The 27,182-nt window shown below is 48.0% G+C and overlaps 1 protein-coding gene and 1 non-coding gene across 4 annotated transcripts in view; one reads left to right on the top strand and one right to left on the bottom strand.

The window, feature by feature from the left end:
• The window catches only part of ANKRD44 (ankyrin repeat domain 44), a 132,654-nt gene that overhangs the window by 69,319 nt on the left and 36,153 nt on the right, over positions 1-27,182 (top strand). For 2 of the 3 annotated variants that reach the window (XM_060257397.1, XM_060257395.1), the window contains exons 12-15: positions 700-768; positions 4,673-4,813; positions 11,869-11,980; positions 26,367-26,438. In XM_060257397.1, the coding sequence (XP_060113380.1) occupies positions 700-768; positions 4,673-4,813; positions 11,869-11,980; positions 26,367-26,438 (394 nt within the window). Of the gene's footprint in view, positions 1-699; positions 769-4,672; positions 4,814-10,298; positions 10,383-11,868; positions 11,981-26,366; positions 26,439-27,182 lie in introns of all 3 variants that reach the window. The other variant, XM_060257396.1, reaches the window with a different exon arrangement.
• On the bottom strand, positions 2,798-2,864 carry TRNAA-GGC (transfer RNA alanine (anticodon GGC)). Its single transcript has one exon. It is a non-coding gene; the product is annotated as a tRNA-Ala (tRNA).

Raw genomic sequence — 27,182 nt, 5'->3', positions numbered from 1 at the left:
TTTTCCCGGACACTCTTGCAGTTTGGAAGGAAAATTCTATTGTACTAGAGGCTGCGGGGGGCTTTGCAACCCTAAATGAAGGAGAAAGCCACAGATGCCTCTCATGAACTTTTAAACATTTTTTGAGAATTCTGTTTCCAGGAGGAGGTTCTGGAACTCCGCTCCTCTGGGTTCCCCCAGAAAAAAAGCCCTGCATGATGGTCAAGTGTGTGCAATCAGGAAGGGGAAAGCAATGAAATCTCTCCCTTTTCCCTCTTCTGAGCTGAAAAAAGAGGCAGAAGGGGAAATTTTGTCCTCGTCCCCCTCCTCACCGTTGCCTTCTGATCCACATGGGCCCACAACCTCATAGTTGGCTCCAGGGGTGGAATTCTAGCAGGAGCTCCTTTGCATCTTAGGCCACACCCCTGTGATGTAGCCAATCCTCCAAGAGCTTACAAGGCTCTTTTTGTAAGCTCTTGCTTCTGAAACTGGAAGAATCTCCAATGCAGTGCGAGAGCCATGGTGTGCGGGCACAAATTTTTGTGTATATTGTAAAAGAGACTAGTAGGATTACAGCTGTTGATTTCTAGGAGCTCTGCATGTGAAGCAGAGATGTTTACAAGCTGGAAAAAAAAGAACAGTAAAAGAACTGTGTTTCCGTCGCTGTGGAGAGACAGTTTTATTTGGCTCAGGTGTCCATGTTTTTCCTTGTCTTTTCAGTAATGTTGATTGCGTGAAGCTGTTGCAGAGCAGTGGAGCGGATTCCAATAAAAAAGACAAATATGGAAGGTATGTCATTGGTGAAATGGTAAAAAAAAAAGTCTATGTCATTCTCAGAATTGTGCGCCTGCAATAGGATAAACAGCGTCTGTGGTTACTATTGACCAGACAATGAAGACAGCTGATTCCTGGAGCCCATAAAATGAATCTGTTTTGCTCAAATCTGGAACAGAATAGAGAGACAACTCGAAAAGGAGTTGGACTGCTGTCAGTGGAGCTCTGCCGATGGAACTGAACTTGCCTGCCTCTTCTTTCCTGCTGCATCCTGTTGAATTAATATGCGGAATTCCCTGCTGCAGGAGGTGGTGGCGGCTACAAGCATAGACAGCTTCAAGAGGGGATTGGATAAACATCTGGAGCAGAAGTCTATCAGTATTGGTATTATATGTTATCGAAGGCTTTCACAGCTGAAGTCCGTTGGTTGTGGATTTTCCAGGCTGTGTGACTGTGGTCTTGACATTGTGAGATCTGATGTTTCGCCAGCAACTGTGACTGGCATCCTCAGATTTGTAACCCAGAAAACTGGAGTTCTCTCTGGGTCAAAGTGAGAAGAAGATGGTAGGCAGGTAATTTATATCTACTCAGGCAGGAGGGGTAGGGCTGAGTCATTATCTTGTGGGAGCTTCCTGGGCTGTGACATACTTAATGGAGGAGCTTACTGGAGGGGGTTCTTTTGTAAATGGATTGGCTGTTGAAATTCTAATTTTATCTGTAGTGCTGTTGTAAGCTGTAGGGCATTTTGTGTTTTTCTAGGACTGGAAGCCATGCCCTATTCATTTTTAAACTTTCCTGTTGAAATTGTGTTTATGTTTATGGATTTCAATGGCTTCCCTGTGTAATCTGACATGGTAATTGGATGTGTTGTCCAACATTACAGTGTCCTGGAATAAGATACTGTGTCCTGTTAGAGTTAGGCTACGTTCAGCCACTGCTGACTTTTCAGGTTGGCCAAGTCTGCAGTGTCTTTCACGTTCTTTTATTCTTCCCAACTTCTTCTCAATTTGACCCAGAGAGAAATCCACTTTTTTGGGTTACACGTCTGAGGATGCCAGTCACAGTTGCTGGTGAAATGTCAGGTCTCACAATGCCAAGGCCACAGCCACACAGCCCAAAAAATCTACAACAACCAGTGTTGGTATTGTCTGCTCAAACTGGCAGAGGCTCTCCAAGGTCTCATACAGAGGCCCTTCCCATCACCTATGCTCTGATCCTTGAAGCTGGAGATCGTGGGGATTGGACTGGGACCTTCTGCATGCCAAGCAGATGCTCTACCTCTGACAACACGTCTTCTCATTGGTCCCTCAGAGTCTGATTAATCAAAATTAATAGTCTTCATAGCCTTTGTATAATTAATTTTAATTATTTGGGGGCTGTTCTCAATTATTTGATTATGCTTCACTTGTAAGCTGTTTCAGACAAGTTCCCTGGAAAGCCTGCATATACAGTTTTCCAAATAGATAGCTAAGAAATAATAGTCCCATATGTGGATTCTCCAGGGGTGTTCTAAAACTGGTGCATCTTACCCCTTCTCCCCACCAGTGTTCCCTCTAAACTGAGTTAGTGTGAGCTAGTTCACAGTTTTTTGGTCTCCGGTTCACACATTTTTATTTTAGCTGAGGCACCTGGGTTTGTTTGGCCACTGTGACACAGAGTGTTGGACTGGATGGGCCATTGGCCTGATCCAACATGGCTCCTCTTATGTTCTTATGACACAGAGTGTTGGACTGGATGGGCCATTGGCCTGATCCAACATAGCTTCTCTTATGTTCTTATGTAACACAGAGTGTTGGACTGGATGGGCCATTGGCCTGATCCAACATGGCTCCTCTTACGTTCTTATGTTGACAGAGTGTTGGACTGGATGGGCCATTGACCTGATCCAGTATGGCTCCTCTTGAACATATGAACATATGAAGCTGCCTTATACTGAATCAGACCTTCGGTCCATCAAAGTCAGTATTGTCTTCTCAGACTGGCAGCAGCTCTCCAGGGTCTCAAGCTGAGGTTTTCACACCTACTTGCCTGGACCCTTTTTAGTTGGAGATGCCAGGGATTGAACCTGGGACCTTCTGCTTGCCAAGCAGATGCTCTACCACTGAGCCACCGTCCCTCTTATGTTCTTACGACACAGAGTGTTGGACTGGATGGGCCATTGGCCTGATCCAACATGGCTTCTCTTATGTTCTTATGAAAAATGGTCCCAGATCAAACTAATTTATGTAGCAGCTCACAACTTTAATGCCAGTCACTCACAAAGTAGATTTTTTGCTCACAAGACTCCACAGCTTAGAGGGAGCATTGCTCTCCACTCTTGGCGTGGGCTGTATTTTATTTATTTATTTGCATAAACACACACACACACACACATATATATGTATATAGCTGCCTTTCTTCCTTATGGTCTCGTCAGCTTACAAACCTGATAAAAACTGGTGCTTCTTACCCCTTCTCCCCTCTCTCAGTGTGGTCTGTATTTTATGTATTTAAATTATATATTTTGCCGCCTTTCTTCCTTATGGAGCTCGAGTCGGCTTACAAACATAGATTAAAACCTGATCAAATACATTAAAAACATAAACCAAAATTTAAAAGCACTATTCGGGGCTGCTAGTAAATATAACCAAATACAGTCCTAAACAAAGCTACCTCCTAAAGATCAAATGGTCAAAACTGAGGGGGGCCAGGCACACCTTTCTGGGGAGGTTGTTCCGTAATCATGGGGCTGCCACTGAAAAGGCCCTCTCTTGTGTCCCCATCAAACAAGAGGGCCACTCCCTGCGATCTTTATTCCCAGCATTATGGTTGGTCCTTCAGATAAGGCTGCTCCAAGCCACATAAGCCTTTATAGGTCAAAATCGGCACCTTGAAATTTATTTATTTATTTATTCAACCTATTTATATCTCACCCATTCCAAAACAGACTCAGGGCGGCTAACAGTCATAATAAAACCAAAATCTCAATTACAAGTATAAAATGATAAAATGTAGACAATTTACAATTTAAGACAAGATATTGGTGCTATACAGAATCTTAAAGCATAGGTGGATCAGATTATATTAGATCTTCTCTTTATCTGTTGGTGGTCCTTCTGGTGGAATTGCCCAGCAGCATAGAAGCGGCAGCCTTCTCCCACTAGTTACTATAGGCCTGTTTTAAAAGTTTGGTTTTACAAGCCCTGTGGAATTGGGAGAGGTCCTGCAGGGCTCCTATGGCCTCAGGGAGAGCATTCCACAGCATTGGTGCTGCCACTGAGAAGGCCCTGGCCCATATAGAGCCTAGTCTAGCCTCCCTTGATCCGGGGATGGACAACAGATTTTAAGTTCCCAAACGCAGTGCTCTCTGGGAAACATATGGGGAAAGGCGGTCCCGTAGATAGGTCCTCGGCCATATAAGGCTGGTGAATGATTTGTAGCCAGTGTGATTGCTGTAATACCAGGGGTCGCATGCTCCTGATAACTGGCCTCGATCAGCAGTCTGCCGGCAGTATTCTGCACTAGCTGCAGCCTTCAAACACTATTCAAGGATAGGCCTTGAGCGAGGGGTGAAGAATTTTTATCCCTATTCCTCCTGACCGTTACGAGAGCAACAACTAGGGGGAACTTCTAGCGTGGCGCTTCTCGTTTCAGTAAATCGTAATGTTTTTCATGCCGCTGACATTGTGGGCCGATATTCCACATCCTTTCTCCCCTTCTATTTTCTATTATCTCGCTCTCTGTCCTTTGCATTTCCTGTTTGCCTATTGCTAATCCCCAGTGCGCTAGGGCGAATATGTTTTGCATGCAATTCAAGAGCTGCTTTTGTTACCTCGAAATGAGCTCCCCCGATAGTAATGTTGCTGTCAGGCACAGTTAGCGTGACGCATGTCGCTCCTCGAGCCGTAGCCCAGCTAGTATGTTTCTATTTATTTTCCAGGACACCTTTGCACTACGCAGCTGCAAACTGTCATTTCCAATGCATGGAGACGCTGGTGACCACGGGGGCCAATATTAATGAAACAGATGATTGGGGACGAACAGCTTTACACTACACTGCTGCTTCGGACATGGACAGAAAGTAAACACGCTTATTTGTATTCCTCGTTTCTACTTGAATGCTAAGCCCGCGTCATTTCTGTTTTCTTTGTGCAACAGCCTCGTTTAATCAGAAGCACTCGCAGTACCTGAAGTATTTCTTTTTCTTTTCCTTGGCTACTGGATTTATTTGGGATACCCGTTCCCTCCTACGCATCGAGGCAGGAACACAGCTGCATCGTTTATCCGTTAGGCAGCTGGGGCACTTACAAAATGCTCACATTGAGTTCTCAAGTTTTTGCGGATACAGAAATCCTTTTCCCCTCTGCGTATGTAGGCAGGATTTCTGAGCAAAGCGTAGGAAACTATTGGGATATTTGGTTAATATGGCAGAGTTTTCCCTGTCAAAAAACTGTGATACTTCCCAAGAAGTAGATTGCAAAAAAAAGGTAAACTTACATTTATTAAAGTAGATCCAATTCACATTCGGTTTGCAATTGAGAGGAAAGAGAAAAGAAATCTAATCTAAAGAGCACTTTCCCTATCACAAATGGTAAGTTTGTCCAGCATCATGTGTGTGGGAGAATGGGGGCATTGTATCTACTAGAGAAACCTAGAGAGATATGTGTCTCCATGGAAGGCCATGTGAAGAGAGAGAGGGAGGGGTTAGAGGGCCATCCTAGATTAAGACAAAGAGAGGCATCCCATTCAAGGAGATATATACACACTTAGAGTGATTGTGGCACACACACCCCTCCAATGTCTAGGCATGTTGAGTTGTTCACTTGAACAGAAGTACCATTGCTGGAGTCACTTGGATGTTGTAGACTAGTGGGATAAGTTAGAGCCTTACAATACTAATTCCGATAGGACCTATTTTCATGTAGATAGGGGTAGGGTGAATTCCTGTATCTGGAAAAAAGATCACAGAAAGGTGTTTTCTTAACTCTCCTCACTGGTTTACTGCTGCTGTTCTCACAAGTAAAAATGTGCAGAGGCTGTTTGTGATGGATGCGAACAACTTTTTCCAGTTGTTGGATAATCTGAGTGATCTGCAGGGGTGGAATTCTAGCAGGAGCTCCTTTGCCTATTAGGCCACACACCCCTGATGTAGCCAATCCTCCAAGAGCTCACAAGGGTCTTTTTTGTAAGCTTTTGGAGAATTGGCTACATCAAGGGGGTGTGGCCTAATATGCAAAGGAGCTCCTGCTAGAATTCCACCCCTGGTGATTTGTCACAGAGGGGATTGTCCCTGGGAACAAAGTATATCCTTTTCAAAATTTGTGATGAAGATTCGTTCATGGTTCTGAAGGTTTTAGAGAATCTGTAGAACTAGTGGTGTCAAACTAAACCATGTGTAACAAGTGTAGGATTTGTGTGTGAGAGTGACAGGATTTCCACAAGAATATTGCCCAGTGTCGATATCCGTCTAATACTTGTCATCAACTCTCCTGATCCCATTATAAGCATCTTTTCAAAAAATTTTCCACTCAATATTTAATTCACACCTGGGTGATTTTTTTTGTCTTTGTATCTGAGGAAGTGAGCAGTGACTCACACTAGTTCATCCCCTGCCACAAATTTTGTTAGTCTTTAAGGTGCTTCTGGATTCTGGCTCTTTTTGTCTTTGCAGTTTGGCATGACAACTTGTGCCACAAATGTTAATCTCTCTCCCTCTATCTGCAGTGTCCAGTTATCATTACATAGATCCAGGGGTCGTTTTGTAGAAAAATAGGTGGTGGAGCTCATTAGCATGTCATTAGCATATACCCCCCACCAGTCAAAAACAACCCAACACAAGAAAGGTGAGCCCTGGACGAGAGAGGCCTGCTTGAGATCCAGCCAGCCCAAGCAGGCCTCACTCGCCTGGGACTCTCCTGGGCCGCCCCCTCCAGTCAAAAGGCCAGCAGGCCACCCACTGCCCAAAATCACATAAGTGGAGAAAGGGCGGTGCAGGCTTCTCCAGGGGTTAATGAAGGCTGCTGGGGGCGTGGCAAAGCCCCTGGTGGCTGGCTGGCTGCCCGCTCTCCTAGTCCAGGGATTGTTATGCAGCTGCACCTACTGTTCAATGGACAAGGTAGGTAGGTGGGGAGGAAGAGGGGGAACCCTCAGAAAGGTTCAGGAGCTGTGCTCCTGTGAGCTCCTGCTGAATCTGAGGCCTGCATAGATCATTACTTAATGATGTCTATGTAACTCGATAAAGATACTCCAGTTACAGAGGCTCCAACCAAGATATGCGTGAGGCCATTGTCAACTGAAAATTCTTATTGACTTTGGAGTGTTGTGTTTGAAGTCTGTGAACGAAAGTTCTCTTGAGACTATAAAGGGGAAAATGTTCACGACAGCGAAATCTTCATGACAGATTTTTATGAAAGGGGCAAAAGAAAGGACATGAGATAAAATTTAGACTCTTTAAGGCAAGGGTGTCGAACTCATTTGTTATGAGGGCCAAACCTGACATAAATGAGACCTTGTTGGGCCGGGCCATGTCGGGTTGGGCCGAGCCATGTCAGGCCGGGCCATGTGTGTACTTATTTGAGATTAAGGAGCAGAGATATAAACTTTATAAAGGATACAGACAAACACAATTAAATATATATTTTTTAAAAACTTAAAACATGCTTAAAACGTTAGCACTTGTTGGTCTTAAAGGTGCTTTCTTTGTATCTCTCCCATGGGATCCAGGGAGCTGGGCAAAGGAAGCTCTGGCTCTTTCCTTCCTTCCCCAGGGGACTGGAGGGGGGGGAGCCTCTACCAATAGAAGGAAGAGAGGCTTGGTTCAGTAACTCTGCTGTGCGATTGAGAGAGCCTGGAAAAACAAGCTCTGCCTCCCCTCCTTCCTCCCCAAGGGAGGAGCCTCAGCCAGTGGAGAAATAGAGGCTTTGCTCTGTAGCTCCTGTGCGATTGAGCAAGCCTAGCAAAGCAAGCTGAGATGGAGAAGGAAGCAAGAGAGAGGGAGAAGGAAGCAGATGACAGCCAGTTGCATGGGGGCCTGATTCGGCCCCCGGAGGACATGTTTGACACCCCTGCTTTAAGGGCTGCTTCAAACCGTACACAGCAGGAAATCTGTTTATTTGAGCATTTTTATAGTCTGCTTTTATAAGCCAAATCCGTTTTTAAAGAGGAGAAAAGTGCTAAGACGTGTGTTTGGTACTGCTTGTTCACGTGATAAAGGCCCGCGAAACAATCTCTGGCACACGCACCTGTTTGATGTAAGCATCTGAAAAATGTGTATGCTTGCTTCCGCACTGTTTGATCGGTACACATCACTGTAAAAAAGTAATACATGCAGCATGTGCTAGAAATTGGAGATACCGGTTTTCTATTTATGGCCAAAATGTTTTAAATGTTTTCAAAAAAATATTGTAGGATATTGTGGCAGAAGCTTGGGTCCCAATGATAATTTCAGTGGACGGAAGGCGTTTGTGTTAACAAAATGGAACGTCCCTCTCCGTCCCCAGAAATAACTTGAGGGGCAGTTAGAGAACCTGCAATGAGAGGGAGGAGTTGGGGAAAATCACGCTTATGCACGCACCCCCCCTCTCCCTTCCATTTGCACAACTTAACATTGGGATCCCATCTGGGATTTTTTTCCATTAGGTAATTAGACTTGAACATAGCGATATGCCTGGGCAAACAATTGGTTCCATTGTGCTCCTGTATTAAGACAGTTCACAGCTATATAAAACAGGAAAATGCACTCCTCATACAATTCAATATCTTGTATCAGGGGTGGCCAACGGTAGCTCTCCAGATTTTTTTTTTTTGCCTACAACTCCCATCAGCCCCAGCCATTAGTCATGCTGGCTGGGGCTGATGGGAGTTGTAGGCAAGAAACATCTGGAGAGCTACCGTTGGCCACCCCTGTCTTATATCACAGTGAACTTTATATGTATTTACAACAGTAAAGGTAAAGTTATATGCAATTACTTGGGCTTGTCAGATTCTTAAACTGTAGGTCAGAGTGACCACTTGTGCAGCTGTGGAAGGCTTTACCGTTCTGTATAAAGTATTGGTGGGAATTGAAGGATATCCCAACCCCTTACTTCTGGTGGAAATGGTCGTCGGGCAAGGGACCCGGGAGCAAGAGACTTCAGCATCTTTCTAAGGGTTTTATTGTCTTCCAGAGTTTTTTTGTCTTGTTAAATAATTCCTTGAGCACTCTGAAGGACTTTTGTTTTGTAGAGTGGACTTGTTTAATGAGATGTGGATTGAATAATTTACCAGTACTTTGTTACTGGTGGAGATATAGGATTTGAACGTTTTGTATTAATAGAGTAATAGAGTAGTTGCATATAACTTCACATTTACTGTTGTACAATACGCATAAAGTTCACCGTGATATAAGATACTGGATTGTATGAGAAGTGTATTTCCCTGTGTTTTATATAGCTGTGTTTTGTCCCATAGGCTTCAACACCTATAGAAGTTCTCATGATCATAAACCGGAGCACTTCACATTTAGAAGTTAAGAACCAGACTTTTGGCCACACTTCTAAAGAAAGAAGTTCTGAATTTAGTGATTTTTTTTTTTTTAAATGGATATCTTGAGGTTTCTTATTTTTACTGATCAGCCTTATCTTTGGATGCTTGAATGCTTTGACACTGGAACTTGGAATCCAGACATATATGAGGAAATGTTTTTGGGCTGCCGTCAAGATTTTCGTCAGTGAAACAGACATTCATGTTTCAAAAGCTGTGGCTTCCATATTCCTTTTACTTCCCATGCTGTTTTGAGACGGAGCAGAACATCCTGAACAATGAATCAAGATTTTTAGGCTGTGAGCTACGATACAATTGAAACTTTCTGTTTTGCCAATCTTCCATTAAATGGAATTTCCTGAGAGTAAGTCCTGTGGAATAACATGAGACTTAGGCTGATCTAGTGGCTGTAATAATATCCATCCATCTACCCACCCATCCATCTATCGGTCCATCCTTCTGCCTGTCTGTCTATCCATCTGTCTATCCATCTATCCATCCATCCACCCATCTATCCATCCATCCATCCATCCATCCATCCATCCATCCATCTGTCTACCTATCTATCCATCTGTCTATCTAACTGTCCATCCATCCATCCATCCATCATCTATCTGTCTGTCTGTCATGAGATTTATCTTTGAGTAGACTGCTTTAGGCTTGCAACCTCAGTTACCTATACTGGTTGAAATATTATTATTTAGTACATTTTGATGCATTAATTTTCTATCATATTACAAAATATGGTGTGAGGAAACTGGCTCGTACATTTACATCTCTGAATGTGCTCCATACCAGTGTTGGCAGCTAGGAAACCCAGGGCTGATGGACAGTAGGTTCAGGAAGGACAAAAGGAAATACTGCTTTACATAGAGAGTGATAAAAATGTGGAATTCACTGTCAGAGGACAGTCTTGGAACATTTTTTTTTTTTAAGCAAAGTGGTCCTGGTTGTGCTGTGAAAGGAACAGGTAATGGCTTATACTAGAGACTCTCCGAAGTCACCATTTTAAAAATGAGTTGCATTCTTCTGTCCCTTATGTAAAGAAGAAAGAATGTTTTGGGTAACTCCCACGAAAACGCGGAAGAACTTGAAAAAGCCCATGAAATGAAGGAAAAAGAAGCCACCTTGTAAGTTTGCTGTTGGAAGGGCAGTCGGATTCTGCCTCTGAATGATGCTTTCGCTTCTTTGGGTTGCGTGTTTTTTTTTTTGCACACCTTCCTTTTCCTCACTCCCTGTGCTGCTTCATACAACAGCTGAGCCCGTTGAGAGCTAACTGTAGTTCGCTGGTCTGTTGGTGTCTGTCTGTATTTCGTGTTTAACCTCCCTGCTTTGTGTTGGCTGCTGCCGCTGTAGCGCTGGAAGGAAAATTGAACATGATGTACTGTTGTGTTTAAGTGAAAAGACATCGTGTTGCTACGCTGCAAGGAATATTTGTCCTTCACAAAGATTAGATTCACGCCTGATGTGTCTTGTTGTTGTAGCTATTAGTTTTGTGTCAGTTGGCAATGAGATGGGATCTGTATTAAAAAAGCATTTACGGGGCAGGTTTTTTTTTTTAATTAAAATTTAATTTAATTTTCAATTAAAACTTCGTACAATACAAATAAATACTTAACACACAAAAACTTATATACAATAATATTTTGTTACAACAGCTAGATACTGCCAGAATAAACATAACAACCCTCTCCAGAATGCAATCCATTGACAACTTTCTAGTTACAGTTTTATTCTACATCAATAAGGAGATTTGACATATATTGGTAGCCCTTACTCAGATGTGCAGAATTCGAAACATAGAAGGTCATTCATTCTACAGTCACTAGGGAATATATTATACTTTACCGTATAGTCTAATACCAGATACCGTTTTTCAGTAGGCATAGAACAGTAAGTGCAAGAGCCCCATGGCGCAGAGTGGTAAAGCTGCAGTACTGCAGTAGGAGCCCTCTGCTCATGACCTGAGTTCGATCCCAGCGGTAGCCAACTCCAGGTTCACTCAGCCTTCCATCCTTCCGAGGTGGGTAAAATGAGTACCCAGCTTGCTTGGGGGAAAGCGTAGAGGACTGGGGAAGGCAATGGCAAGCCACCCTGTAAAAAGTCTGCCGTGAAAACGTTGTGAAAGCAATGTCACCCCAGAGTCGGAAATGACTGATGCTTGCACAGGGGACTACTTTTACCTTTTTAGAACAGTAAGTACTGGAAGTATTTTGTCCTAGATTGTTTTTTTTTCTATAATAAAGTATTCCAATATCTTATCATACCATAGAATTTTTACTCACAAGACTCTGCAGCTTAGAGGGAACATTGTTTGGGCCATAGCTGTTGTCAGTATCTGGGGTACTTCCCTTCCTTTGAATTGCCGCATGATGGAGAAATTTGCATGGTAATACCTTCCATCCAGACTTCATGTGGAGGGGGGGGGGGAATCAGACCCTGTTCTCCAAATTAGAGCCCGTCATTCTTAACCCTTGCACCATGCTGACTCGGTCATAGTGAGAAAGCTAGCATACAAAGGCCTTATAAAATTTACCCACGTGTTGCCTTGGCATTGATCTTTATAAGCAATGAGATGGTGTAACTTTTGTCTTCATCCTTGTTAACACTCTACAGGTGTCTAGAATTCCTCCTCCAGCACGAGGCCAACCCATCGATACAGGACAAAGAAGGTTACAATACGGTGCACTATGCAGCTGCTTATGGACACAGGCAGTGTTTAGAACTGGTGAGTAGGCCTTGCTAGGGGTGGAGACGGGACATTCAAAAACTACGTTCGTATTCTCTTTGCTCCGTACAACTGTTACTGTGATTCTTTTCCTTTTGAGACTTCATCAGTGTTAGATCTTTCTGTATTTGCAGGCCAGGTGAAAGAAGAGAGTTATTTACATAAGAACACAAGAGAAGCCATGTTGGTTCAGGCCAATAGCCGATCCAGTCCAACACTCTGTGTCACACAGTGGCCAAAAAAAACAGGTGCCATCAGGAGGTCCTTCAGTGGGGCCAGGGCACTAGAAGTCCTCCCACTGTTGTCCCTCCCAAGCACCAAGAATGCAGAGCATCACTGACCCAGACAGAGAGTTCCAACAATACGCTGTGGCTAATAGCCACTGATGGACCTCTGCTTCATATGTTTATCCACTCCCCTCTTGAAGCTGGCTATGCCTGTAGCCACCACCACTTCCTGTGGCAGTGAATTCTTTGTGTTAATTATTCTTTGGGTGAAGAAGGACTTCCTTTTATCTGTTCTAACCCAACTGCTCAGCAATTTCATTGAATGTCCACGAGTTCTCGTATCATGAAAAAGGGAGAAAAGGACTTCTTTCTCTGCCTTCTCCATCCCATGCATAATCTTGTAAACCTCAATCATGTCACCCCAGAGTTGACGTTTCTCCAAGCTAAAGAGCCCCAAGCGCTTTAGCCTTTCTTCATAGGGAAAGAGTTCCAACCCTTGAATCATTCTAGTTGCCCTTTTCTGGACTTTTTCCAATGCTATAATATCTTTTTTGAGGTGTGGTGACCAGAATTGTACACAGTACTCCGAATCTGGCCATCACAGTGGCTTTTAATGCATAGGTTCAGGACGGAGGATTCTTCTTCTCATAACACTTAATTGGATTTTCTTGATTCAAGATGGCTACCGGTTTCGGCTTCCTTTTTGAGCTTCCCAGGGAGAATCAAGTTGGCCATTGTGAGGAGGATAGCCTTTGGTCTCTTTCAACAAGGAATAGTTTTTAGCAGGGCTTTTTTTGTAGCAGGAACTCCTTTGCATATTAGGCCACACACCCCTGATGTAGCCAATTCTCCAAGAGCTTATAGTAGGCCCTGTAAGAAGAGCCCTGTAAGAAGAAAAAGAAGAAGATATTGAATTTATATCCCGCCCTCCACTCCGAAGAGTCTCAGAGTGGCTCACAATCTGCTTTCCCTTCCTTCCCCACAACAGACACCCTGTGAGGTGGGTGGGGCTGGAGAGGGCTCTCACAGCAGCTGCCCTTTCAAGGACAACCTCTGCCAGAGCTATGGCTGACCCAAGGCCATGCTAGCAGGTGCAAGTGGAGGAGTGGGGAATCAAACCTGGTTCTCCCAGATAAGAGTCCGCACACTTAACCACTACACCAAACTGGAAGGAAGGAAGGAAGGAAGGAAGGAAGGAAGGAAGGAAGGAAGGAAGGAAGGAAGGAAGGAAGGAAGGAAGGAAGAGAATTGCAGATTTATACCCTGCCCTTCTCTCTGAATCAGAGACTCAGAGTGGCTTACAATCTCCTATATCTTCTCCCCCACCCCCCACAACAGACACCCTGTGAGGTAGGTGGGTCTGAGAGGGCTCTCACAGCAGCTGCTCTTCCAAGGACAACTCCTACAAGAGCTATGGCTGACCCAAGGCCATTCCAGCAGGTGCAAGTGGAGGGGTGGGGAATCAAACCCGGTTCTCCCAGATAAGAGTCTGCACACTTCACCACTACACCAAACTGGCTCTCCAAGCTCTTGGAGGATTGGCTGCATCAGGAGTGTGTGGCCTAGCATGCAAAGGAGTTCCTGCTAAGTAAAAAGGCCCTGGTTTTCTGCCAGTCTGTTCTTATTATGGCCCACAAGCCATAGTTATGCCCCACTTCAGACCGATGTGCCGCTCCACTCCAGGTTGCTGGTGGTAGTGGGCAAAAGCAATGGTTCCTGTTGCTTTTTGCCTCAACCCAGTCATTCCTGCACAGTAGACAAATTGGAGCCTTGAAGACGTGAAAGTTGCTTATGCTGAGTCAGCTCCTTGGTCCGTCAAGATCAGTGTTGCCTACTCGGGCTGGCAGCGGCTCTCCATGGTCTCAGGTAGAGAGGTCTTTTATATCATATCAGATGGAGATGCTGGGGATGCAACCTGGGACCTTCTGCATGCCAATCAAATGCTCTACCACTGAGCCACAGCCCCTCCCCATAAAAATGAAGCTGCCTTATACTGAATCGGCTATTGATCCATCAAGGTCAGTATCGTCTGCTCGGACTGGCAGCAGCTCTCCAGGGTTTCAGGATGTGGTCTTTCACATCACCTCCTATCTGTTCCTTTTAACCGCAGACACCAGGGATTGAACCTGGGATCCTCTGTATACTAAGCAGAAGCTCTTCTACTGAGCCATAGTCAAGTGTGGGTTTCCTTCCCCCCATAGCTTTGCCCCCTGGCCTGAGATCCTGTTTAGTGTCGTGGTTAATTGCGTGGACTCTCAACTGGGAGAAGCAGGTTTGATTCCCCACTCCTCTGCTGCTGGAATGGCCTTGGGTCAGCCATAGCTCTTGCAGGAGTTGTCCTTGAAAGAGCCAGTTTGGTGTAGTGGTTAAGTGCATGGACTCTTATCTGAGAGAACCGGGTTTGATTCCCCACTCCTCTGCTGCTGGAATGGCCTTGGGTCAGCCATAGCTCTCGTAAGAGCTGTCCTTGAAAGAGCCAGTTTGGTGTAGTGGTTAAGTGCACGGACTCTTCATCTGGGAGAAGCAGGTTTGAATCCCCACTCCTCTGCTGCTGGAATGGCTTTGGGTCAGCCATAGCTCTTGCAGGAGTTGTTCTTGAAAGGATAGCTTCTGGGATAGCTATCTCAGCCTCACCCTCCTCACAGGCTGTCTGTTGTGGGGGAGGAAGGTAAAGGAGATTGTGAGCTGCTCTGAGATTCTGAGATTCAGAGTGGAGGGCGGAATATAAATCCAATATCATCATAATCTTCTTCTTCTTCTTCCCCCGTAAAGACAGGCTTCCACCTAGCGGTCTCTCTGAGCAGGAGAACATTGATAGAAAACCAATTTCAGCTGTAGCTTTTATCACAGCATTACAAGCAAGAGCTGCCCACCTCTTGTTACCACCTCTTGTTATGAAAGGATAAAGCTGAGAATTTGTGTGTGTGTGTGTGTGTGTGTGTGTGTGTGTTGTTTTGTCTCCCTGTCATCATGTAGTCTGGGGGAAAGAAAGGAGACAGACTGAAATCATATGTCACGCTAGCAAAAAGGAACGGCTCCAGCGGCTGAATGTCATCCATTTTTATCTGTAACCAGCCATTCATAAAACGTTCGACTGACAGACCCCACGATTTATGGATAATTATGCCTCACTCATTCCTGCATTCTTTTATTATTCTAAAAATAGCCTCCTTCCCGTTCCTGCAGTACACTAATTTTAGTCTGGTGGTAATTCGTTCAAGCCTTCATTAATCAGAAATAGTAACTGAGGCCGTTCGGTAATATTTCAGAGTCATGGGTGAGATTAATATCACTAGACTGTATCGGCTTTTTGTTAACTGCCATCCCAAAGAAATGTATTATAGAGACACGGCTGTGGAATACAGACTGTTGGCAAAACGAGAAGTGGAAGGGAACTGGATTGATAAAAAAAATGTGTCGTGTGGGGTTTGGAAGAGCTGAAGCAAATGTCCCTTTTTTCAGTACTCAAATTTCTTAATTGACCGTTGGAAATTAACAGCTCTTTGTTTTTCTTTTCAAGCATGTGCTTTTTTTTTGGAGTATGTTATTTCCCATTCTTGTTTCGTGCTTGGTTTTTTTTTTTCGTTAACTCAAAGAGAAAGCTAACGCTACCTGAAGCGCAGTCCGTTCTGGAGGATAAAATATAAATGAGCTTCTTCTACTTGCGTCCCCCCCTTCCCTGAAACTTGAGAATCATTGATGAAAGTGATGAAAATGTGGGATACGCTGCCAAAAGATGTAGTGAGGGCCACTGGAATAAGCAGCTTTAAGAGGGGATTCAGTAGATGCATGGAGGATCCGTCTATTTTATTTGTTTATAGTTTAGTTTAGTTTTATTCCACCCTAGCCCGCGAGTGGGATCAGAACCAGGGCCGGCTCACCCATTAGGCAAATTAGGCATTTGCATAGGGCACCAGGAGGGGGTGCTGAATTGGACTCCCCCCCCCTCCTGGTACCCAAGACAAATGCCTAATTCGCTCCCCCCCCCCCCCCGGCATGCTCAGAGGAGAGACGCCAGCCTTTCCTTACCCGCTTCAGTGCAGCCATTTCAGTAAAGCATTCTCTTAAGAGAGTGCACGATGCTATGAGGCTTCGCTCCCCCCTTAGGAAGTTCTTAGGAAGGCCTTGGCCTCTGTGCCCTGTTGTTGGCCCTGCAGAGAAACTGGTTGGCCATTTGTGTGAGACAGGATGCTGGACTAGATGAATCCCCACTGGTCTGGTCCAGCAGGGTTCTTCTGATGTTCTTCTCAGGGGAAGACCTCAGCCTCTCTGCTCTATTGTTGGAGTTCCAAAGGAACTGGTTGGCCACTGTGTGAGACGGGATGCTGGACTAGGTAGACCCTCACTGATCTGACCCAGCAGAGCTCTCCTGATGTTCTTCTCAGGGGAAGGCCTCGGCCTCTCTACCCTGTTGTTGGCCCTCCAGAGGAACTGGTTGGCCACTGTGTGAGACAGAATGCTGGACTAGATGGACCCTCACTGATCTGACCCAGCAGGTCTCGTCTGATGTTCTTCTCAGGGGAAGGCCTCGGCCTCTCTGCCCTGTTGCTGGCCCTGCAGAGGAACTGGTTGGCCCTGTGTGAGACAGGAGGCTGGACTAGATGGACCCTCACTGGTCTGATCCAGCAGGGCTCCTCTGATGTTCTTAAGTGCCAGGGGGTACCTGATGATCCATTTGCGAATGGTTGCTGAAGTGGATTGAAACTGAATTTAGCACGTGTGAACGTGCCCTTAGAGTCACAACTGCATTCGCTACCTCCACAGTGGTGTTGCTTCACCTCTTTCTCTGTCATGCGCTGCAATCAAAGTAGCGTTCTGTGAGCACGTCTAGAACCCAGCTGAGGTTTGCAGAAACCAAAGCCTGGGGGCATTTCCCAAGAGCCAAACGCACGTGTGCGCCTGTGTGGGTTTCTCTACCGAGTTTCTTCGTCTGGTGTGTCGGTGTGGCACAACAAATAATTACATCAAATCCCCATGGCAATTTGTCCTCAATTAGTATGACGAATTACGTTTGGCAAGAGGTACCGGGGAACCATTACTTGTATCTCTTTGAGCCTCGTTTTTATCCATTTGTCATCCGACGTTTTCCGGAAGCCTGAGGAGACATCCGTTTGGCTGTCAAATTTGTGCATTCAGCATTCGAAGTGAGCTCATTAGCGTTCGTTTCCAACAGCCTCATCTGCTTGGATACGAAAGCAGCAGTCTTTTCCACCCGCCCACTCTGCATGTGTTAACATTCCCCCCCCCCTTCCCTGACAATTCTTCAGCTCTGTTATTTTTAGGGTGGCCATCCTCCAGGTGACACCTATTACAATCAGGATCAGTAGCCAGGCCTGTAGCTATGATGGGGCCCTGGAGACCCAGGCCCCACCAATCAATCCCCGTGTAACGTTTCTGGCTCCACCAACCAGTCCCCCATTGCTGGCTGCCACTCTGTTCAAGAGGCCTTCATCCGTTTCTTTCTCCTCCCCCCATCACCATCCAGCCTGATAAAAAGTGCAGGAGAAGACGACAGCAGGTGCGCAACTTGGTGATAATAACAGAACCGGATCTACATGTTTTTTGAGGGGGGGGGTTAAAAATGATGCCCCCTTAAGAGCCCATTCTATCTTATGGTTCCATAGAATAGAATGGACTTCATACCCAATGTCATGGGTGCTGGGGACCCTGCAGAGGAAGACGAGTCTGCCAAGGAAACTGTACCCCTGCCACCTGCACCAGTACCCCTGCCTCCTGCTGAAGAAGATCCCAGCCCCCCTGCCTCGCCCTCTCGGGTGGCTCGTGTGCGTGACCGCCTCCGTCAGGACCTCAGGGATCGGAGGAGGGTGGCACGCTCACAAGCAAGACGCTCCCTGAGTCCTGAGTTTTGAGAGGATTCTGGCCCTCCTAAGAGCAAGGATGCTTGAGTTGTAACAGGATCCTGGCTGCCTCCCAGAGCCAGCAATTAGCCCAAATGGGCAACAGCCAGCAGAGGGCTATATAGCTGTGGGCTTTGGGAGGAGGCTTTGTGGAAGCAACTAGTCATCTCCCTGACGTTCTAGCATCCACTCCGGCTTGACTTTGGTTCCTGAATCCCTGACTTTGGCTTTTGACTTCTGGACTCCCTGACCTCGGCTTCTGGACCTCGGACCTGCGATACTTGCACAGCGATTTGGATTTGGCACCTCGGACACTCCTGCTTGCTGGCTACAGACCTCGGACTGCCTCTGGACTTTGCCTGACCCGGCCCCAGCCGTGACAGATTGCTTCCACCCGACAAACACCCACTCCACAGGATGGAGGCTGAAGCAAGTGAAACCACCGAACTACTGGCTGCACTCCAAGCCCAGGTACAGCAGCTAACACAGGCAGTAGTGCACTTGCAGCAACAACCTGTGGCAAGTGCTCCAGCCAAGTGCCCAGTTCCCCCACCTGACAGATTTGGGGGTGCCGTGGAAGAATTTCCTGCTTTCCTGGCACAGTGTCAGCTGTACTTTGAACTAAGAGCACGGGACTTCCCCAATGACAAGACGAAGGTGTGTTTTATCATTAGTCTGTTAAAGGGGCAGGCGGCCAAGTGGGCCACACCCCTACTGGTTGGGTCCTCTCCCCTACTGACTGATTACCAGGGGTTTGAGGCCCACCTGTCTGCTGCCTTCTCCAACCCAGTCCAAGCAGCCACAGCCAACCGGAAAATCAGGGCCCTGAAACAAGGCCAGTCCTCGGTGGCTCAGTATGCCACCGAATTCAAGCTCCTGGCCCAAGACTTGGCGTGGAATGAGGCTGCTCAGATGGACCAGTTTACCGAGGGGTTGGCAGAGGAAGTCCTGGACGAACTGGCCAGGGTGGAGCGGCCCCCCACGCTCCAGGAACTTATCACCCTCTGCCTCCGCATCGATGGCCGCCTGGAAAGTCGCCGCCAAGCCAAGACCCGAGGGCGCCAGCTCCCTGCGCCATGCCACTTGGCTCCTCTCCCATCCCCAGCTAGTACCAGAGACGAGGGTGAGCCTATGCAGCTTGGAGCTGCTCGACCCCGCCTGACTCCAGAAGAAAAGGCCAGACGCCGCACGCAGAACCTGTGCCTCTACTGCGGCACGGCAGGCCACTATGCCTCTGGCTGCCCTGCTAAACATCGGATACCCGGACCTACATTGCCACCGCCGCCAAAAGGCCAGCCCCAGGCGTAAGTGGACCCTCCAGCCTGGGGCGACTAGCTGGGTCCTCCGAACAACAGGCTGATACCCCGGGCCCGTTCCTGCTACCAGTCAAACTCTGTCTGCCCGATGGACGCTGGCTGTTCGTGTATGCCATGCTGGACTCGGGAGCGGCCCACTGTTTCGTAGATGCCGCCTTTGTAAAGCAGCACCAGTTTCCAGTGCAGCCAAAAGAGACTCCAACGCTGGTGGAGGCTATTGACGGGCGCCTCCTCCGTTCTGGCCCCGTCACCCAGGAGACCTGTCCCATCACCTTCCACGTCCAGCAGCACCAAGAACAGCTACAGTTTGATGTCGCCCGCATGCCTCGCTTCCCGCTGATTCTAGGCCTTTCCTGGCTGAAGCTGCACAACCCCATCGTGGACTGGGCCCAGCAGGAACTACGCTTCCGAGACCCATGCCCCCATCTGACTCCTCCCACCACTCTAGCAGCCGGCATCCCGAGTGGTGGTCCTCAGCTCCCTCAGAAGTATGCGGATTTCGCCGATGTCTTTGAGGAGACAGGAGCGGATCAGCTTCCCCCTCACCGACCCTATGACTGTGCCATTGATTTGGTACCTGGGGCACCACTCCCGGTGGGGCGTCTGTACCCAATGTTGGAGCCTGAGTTGGCAGCTTTGCAAGACTACCTGGACAAGAACCTGAAACGCGGATTCATCCGACCCTCAACTTCTCCCCTGTCTGCTCCAGTCCTCTTCGTGAAGAAGAAAAGTGGGGAGCTCCGGCTGTGCAATGACTACCGGGCCCTGAACAAGATCACCATCCGCGACCGGTACCCTCTACCACTGATCCCTGAACTCTTGGATCGTTTAAAGGGGGCCCAAATCTACACCAAGCTGGACCTCCGCGGAGCGTACAATTTGGTGCGCATACGGCCCGGAGACGAATGGAAGACCGCGTTTGGGACCCGATACGGGCAGTACGAGCACCTGGTGATGCCCTTCGGATTGACCAACGCCCCCGCTGTCTTCCAGAGGTTCATGAATGATGTATTCCGGGACCTGCTCGACCGCTTCGCGATCATATACCTGGATGACAACCTAATCTACTCCCGCAATCCTGCCCAGCACGCCGAGCACGTCCGCCAGGTCCTGCAGCGCCTACGAGCCCATGGCCTCTACGCCAAGCTGGAGAAGTGCGACTTTGACCTGCGCTCCGTCGAGTTCCTTGGTCACATTGTGTCACCACAGGGAATCCTCATGGACCCGAAAAAAGTGGAAGCGGTCCTGACCTGGCAGGCCCCTCAGAATCGCAAAGACCTGCAGCGGTTCCTTGGTTTCGCCAACTATTATCGGCAATTCATCCCGGCCTATGCATCTCTGACCACGCCCCTGACTCAACTACTCCGCCCCAAAGAACCTTTCCACTGGTCCCCAGAGGCCGATAACGCCTTCTCCACTCTGAAGACCCGTTTTGCCACCGGGCCACTCCTGAGATACCCTGACACCCAGCTTCCCTTTACGGTGGAAGCTGATGCCTCCAACGTGGCCCTGGGAGCAGTGCTGTCCCAGCGCGAGAAGCCGTCTCAGCCACTCCAGCCCTGCGCCTATTACTCGCGCCAGCTCACCGCTGCGGAGAAGAACTACACCATCTGGGAGAGAGAGTTGCTCGCAATCAAGGCGGCTTTTGAGGTTTGGAGGCATTACCTCGAAGGGGCTCGCCACCCTGTTCAAGTGCTCACCGACCACCGGAACTTAGAGCACCTCCAGACCACCCGCCGTCTCAACCAGCGCCAGATCCGGTGGTCCCTATTCTTCTCTCGCTTTGACTTCCAGATCTCCTACATCCCCCATACCCAGAACCGGAAAGCAGATGCACTCTCCCGGAAACTGGAATACGCCCCTGCTTCAACTGAGGCCGCGCCCGCTGCTCCCATCCTGCCGCCCTCAGTGTTTGCAGCCACCTCCACTACACCCACACTCGTGGAGGACATTCGTGCTAGCCAGGCCAACGATCCCTGGGTCCAGCAACACCTCCAGGCCCTCCAAGATGACTCGGCAGGCGAGTTCACGACTCGAGGCGGTCTCTTGCTACACCGCGAACGCCTCTATGTGCCGACCGGGCCCTTACGGGCAGAAGTGCTACGCCTGACCCACGACTCGTTGCCCGCTGGGCACTTCGGACAGCATAAGACCACCCACTTGCTGACGCGAGAATTCTGGTGGCCACGAGTTCGCTCCGATGTTGCCCGTTATGTCAGCTCCTGTGACGTCTGTCGGCGGGCCAAAGACATCCCGGCCAAACCCTCGGGGTTGTTACAGCCCTTGCCCACACCCTCAGGACCCTGGGATACCATCTCGATGGACTTCATCACGGAACTCCCACGATCCAAAGGTCAGACTTGCATCTTGGTGGTCGTCGACCTATTTACCAAGATGGCCCACTTCATTCCGTGCCCGAAACTTCCCACAGCTCAGGAGACAGCTCAGCTCTACCTGCAACACATCTTTCGTCTGCACGGACTCCCAGCCCACCTGATCTCAGACCGGGGGCCCCAGTTCTCCTCTCGGTTCTGGCAAGCCCTCCATTCCAGCCTGGGTACTCGAGTGCACCTGTCCTCAGCCTACCACCCGCAGACAGATGGTCAGACAGAGCGCACCAATGCCACGCTAGAGCAATATCTCCGCTGCTACACCTGCTACCAGCAGGACGACTGGACCACTCTGTTGCCTCTAGCGGAGTTTGCATACAACAACGCGGTCCACTCGTCTACCCAAATGACCCCGTTTGCTGCAACCTACGGCTACCACCCTCGGTTCTTCCCGGCGATCCTGCCACCCACGAATGTCCCCGCCGTCGAGGCCTACCTGCAAGAACTCCGCGCCAGCCAAGACTTGCTCCGAGAGCAGCTACAGCGGGCCAAGGAAGCCTATAAACTGGCTGCGGACCGGAAGAGGCAGGAAGGCCCCCCAGTCCAGCCGGGGGATCAGGTGTGGCTCTCGACTCGCTACCTGCGCCGGCCTGGTCGGTCTCACAAGCTGGATGCGCGGTTCATCGGACCCTACCCCGTCATGGACCAAATAAACCCCGTTGCTTTCAGGCTCCAGTTGCCACCTCACCTCCGCATTCACCCTGTGTTCCATCGCTCCCTCCTTGTTCCAGCTGCACCCCCTGACCCAGCTCGGCCTCCTTGCCCACCGCCGCCACCACCGGTGTTGGTGGATGACGAGGAAGAATACGAGGTGCACCAGATCCTGGACTCCCGGTACCATCGCGGAGGCCTCCAGTACCTTGTGGACTGGGAGGGATACGGCCCAGAAGACCGGTCTTGGGAGCCTGTGGACAATCTTCATGCCCCGGACTTGGTGCAACAGTTCCACAATGACCACCCCGACCTCCCAGGTCCCTCGACGGAGGGGGGCCCTGGGGGGGGGATAGTGTCATGGGTGCTGGGGACCCTGCAGAGGAAGACGAGTCTGCCAAGGAAACTGTACCCCTGCCACCTGCACCAGTACCCCTGCCTCCTGCTGAAGAAGATCCCAGCCCCCCTGCCTCGCCCTCTCGGGTGGCTCGTGTGCGTGACCGCCTCCGTCAGGACCTCAGGGATCGGAGGAGGGTGGCACGCTCACAAGCAAGACGCTCCCTGAGTCCTGAGTTTTGAGAGGATTCTGGCCCTCCTAAGAGCAAGGATGCTTGAGTTGTAACAGGATCCTGGCTGCCTCCCAGAGCCAGCAATTAGCCCAAATGGGCAACAGCCAGCAGAGGGCTATATAGCTGTGGGCTTTGGGAGGAGGCTTTGTGGAAGCAACTAGTCATCTCCCTGACGTTCTAGCATCCACTCCGGCTTGACTTTGGTTCCTGAATCCCTGACTTTGGCTTTTGACTTCTGGACTCCCTGACCTCGGCTTCTGGACCTCGGACCTGCGATACTTGCACAGCGATTTGGATTTGGCACCTCGGACACTCCTGCTTGCTGGCTACAGACCTCGGACTGCCTCTGGACTTTGCCTGACCCGGCCCCAGCCGTGACACCCAATTTGGTGCCCCCCTCGGGTGGTGCCCGGGGCAAGTTCCCCCTTTGCTCCTCCCAAGGATCCAAGATCACTGCAGATGGTGACTGTAGCCATGAAATTAAAAGATGTTTGCTCCTTGGGAGGACAGCTATGGCGAACCTGGGCAGTATAACAAACAGTAGAGACATCACCCTGCCAACAAAAGTCCGTATAGTCAAAGTGATGGTATTTCCAGTAGTAATCCAGTTTGGCGTAGTGGTTAAGTGTGTGGACTCTTATCTGGGAGAACTGGGTTTGATTCTCCACTCCTCCACTTGCATCTGCTGGAATGGCCATGGGTCAGCCATAGCTCTGGCAGAGGTTGTCCTTGAAAGGGCAGCTTTTGGGAGAGAGCGCTCAGCCCCACCCACCTCACAGGGTGTCTGTTGTGGGGGGAGAAGATATAGGAGATTGTAAGCCTCTGATTCAGAGAGAAGGGTGGGGTATAAATCTGCAATTCTTCTCAATTCTTCTTAATGTATGGCTGTGAGAGTTGGACCATAAGGAAGGCTGAGCGCAGAAGAATAGATGCTTTTGAGATGTCCCTTGGACTGCAAGAAGATCAAATCTGTCAGTCCTAAGGGAAATCAACCCAGACTGTTCCCCGGAAGGTCAGATGCTGAAGCTGAAGCTCAAATACTTTGGCCACCCAATGAGAAGGGAGCCCTCGCTGGAGAAGGCCCTGATGCTGGGAAAGACAGGCCAAAGAAGAAGGGGACGGCAAAAGAGGAGATGGCTGGACAGCGTTACTGATGTAACAAACACGAATGTGAGCGGACTTCAGAGGATGGTGGAAGACAAGAGGGCCTGGCGTGACTTGGTCCATGGGGTCGCAAAGAGTTGGACTTGACTGTGAGACTGGACAACAACAAGAAAGATCCGGCCCTGGATAATAAAAGGGATAAGGCGGCATTTGTTTTTCTAGGGGCGTTCACAGGATATCTTGAGAGTTGGCACTGAGAGCCCATCCCTCTGCCCCCCCACCCCCCCAAAAAAATCCTGCCTGTGGCCTCATCAAATTTGAAATCCTGGCTACAGCTCTGTCAGTAACCCTGGAAAAAATGCAGGAAGCCCTGCTGTGGGGGATGGACTTTGTGGCATCATTATACCTCACTGAAGCCCCTCCCTTCCCTGGCTCTAACCCACCCCCCACAAATCCCCAGGTATTTCCCAGCCCAGAGCTGCCATCCCTGGCTATTTTAATTCTGCAGTCCATTATTTACAGTATTATTTAAACCTCTCTCCGGGTCATGACAGGGAAGTGGTGGGTGAAATTCCTTCCGTCTCTGTCCCACCTACAGCATCCCCATCGGTCAACACGGTAGTGCTCAGATACTACAACGGTGTGGGTGGGTTGTGTCCTCCATACAATGTAACAACACCCGACACTGGGCTTTTTGAAGTATTCAATAATACAGTATCACGTTGTCTGCAAGTTCTGCCCACTCGGTCCCAGGTGGAGACCCTGGGTTCTTTATTTTTATCGGACGCGATGCAGTCTTAGTCAATCAAAGCATCAATCTATACAATGAAATGAAAAATTATTTATGATTGTTAGGGTTTGTAGAATCTTTCGGGCTCAAGTGCCGTGTTCTACTGGAGAAAGTTTTCCTTCCAGACGTTTCGTTCTCAGCTGCGGAGAACATCCTCAGTGGCGTTGCAGCCGGAGCAGGCGCTCTGACCTTCTTGGCTGCTGTGCATTAAGTGGGGCCAGGGCTGCTGGAGAGCTGCTATTTGTAGGCTGGACACAGGTCTGAGTGCCTGCTCCAGCTGCAACGCCACTGAGGATGTTCTCCGCAGCTGAGAACGAAACGTCTGGAAGGAAAACTTTCTCCAGTAGAACACGGCACTTGAGCCCGAAAGATTCTACAAATCCTAATGATGTTACCAGCCGTGAAAACCTGAAATCTTTGATATTTATGATTGTTCATTATTTATGTAATATACAAAAAATAATTTGGTAAGGATGATTTGGATAAATAATAGAATACTAATAGTGAAAGTTTTTGAATAGTATGTGTTGTATGACGTATTTTATTATTTCATTTTAGTAGATGAATTATGCTATGTAAAGGAATTGGAAATAAATATTCAAAGGTAATTTTATTAAGTATATGTATTACATACATTATGAACAATCAAATAATTTTTCATTTCATTGTATAGCTTGATACTTTGATTGAATAAGATTGCATCGCGTCTGATAAAAAATAAAAAATTGATTGAAGGTCAGCCTATAAAATATTATACAGTATTAATTAATTTTAAGAATAAAAATCATGTATAATTGGTAACATGGAATTATAATGATTATCATTGCTCTGTTTATAGCTTGTAAAGGTAAAGGTAGTCCCCTGTGCAAGCACCAGTCGTTTCCGACTCTGGGGTGACGTTGCTTTCACGTTTTCACGGCAGACTTTTCACAGGGTGGTTTGCCATTGCCTTCCCAAGTCATCTACACTTTCCCTCCAGCAAGCTAGGTACTAATTTTACCGACCTCGGAAGGATAGAAGGCTGAGTCAACCTGGAGCCGGCTACCTGAACCAGCTTCCGCTGGGATCAAACTCAGGTCGTGAGCAGAGGGCTCCGACTGCAGTACTGCAGCTTTACCACTCTGCGCCATGGGGCTGTACCACTGAAGAATAACATTGAAACGGAGTAATAAAGAACCCAGGGTCTCCATCTGGGACCGAGTGGGCAGAACTTGCAGACAATGTGATACTGTATTATTTAATACTTCAAAAAGCCTAGTGTCGGGTGTTGCTACATTGTATGGTTTTGTATACCATCACTCCATTTTGTATATTATATATATGGATTGCGTCCTCCCCACACCCTGTCCTGTCAACAGGATTTCATGGGCTATCATCCAAATTCTCTTTTCTGCACTGTTCAAAAACGAGTGTTTTATAGCTGTTATCTTATTGTCGCAGTGATAAAAGCGTACCGCTCTTCTCTTTTGCTGTTGTTGCAGCTTCTAGAGAAAACCAGCAACATTTTGGAGGAATCGGATTCAGCAGCTACAAAAAGCCCTTTGCACTTAGCTGTAAGTATATGAATTTTAGGATTGCGGTCTTATTAAAATAATCAGACAGCCCCTCCTGGAAATCTACACAGCCAGTCACCCCGCTTCAAGGACGATCATACTGTAAGGTCGCCTTCACATTTGAGAGGAGAAGGATGGAGCATAATTACTCCCAGCATTCCACAATTAAGGATACAGCTCCCCATCAATCTCCAATGTTGACAGATTTATTTCCTTCACTAAGTTCTCCCTGGAATTAAACCCAAACAAATGGTAACCACATAAACTAAGCTTGCAATTCCTGTTTGGTCCTTGAATCTGTTAAACCAGGGGTGTCAAACTCAATTGCTATGAGGGCCGGATCTGACGTAAATGAGGCCATGTCGGGCTGGGCCATGCGTGTACCTATTTAAGATTAAGTAGCAGCAGGGTTCTTTTTTGGAGCAGGAACGCACAGGAACGCACAGCTGGAACTGTGCGTTTGGAGCAGGAACGCACAGTTCCAGCTGGCTTGATGTCAGGGGCTGTGGCCTAATATGCAAATGAGTCCCTGCTGGGCCTTTTCTGCACAAAAAGCCCTGAGTAGCGGAGATATAAACTTTTAAAGAACAGAGACAAACACAACTAAAGATGTTTTTTTTAAAAAACCCTTAAAATAAAACGTGCTTAAAACATTAGCACTTGTTGGTCTTAAAGGTGCGTTTTTTGTATTTCTCCCATGGGATCCAGGGAACTGGGCAAAGGAAGCCCTGGCTCTTTTTCTCC

The sequence above is a fragment of the Heteronotia binoei genome, chromosome 16 (assembly GCF_032191835.1).
Source record: "Heteronotia binoei isolate CCM8104 ecotype False Entrance Well chromosome 16, APGP_CSIRO_Hbin_v1, whole genome shotgun sequence".
In the NCBI taxonomy this organism is placed as follows: domain Eukaryota; kingdom Metazoa; phylum Chordata; class Lepidosauria; order Squamata; family Gekkonidae; genus Heteronotia; species Heteronotia binoei.
The sequence above is the reverse complement of the archived record's forward strand: the minus strand, read 5'-3'. Positions and strand labels throughout refer to the sequence as shown.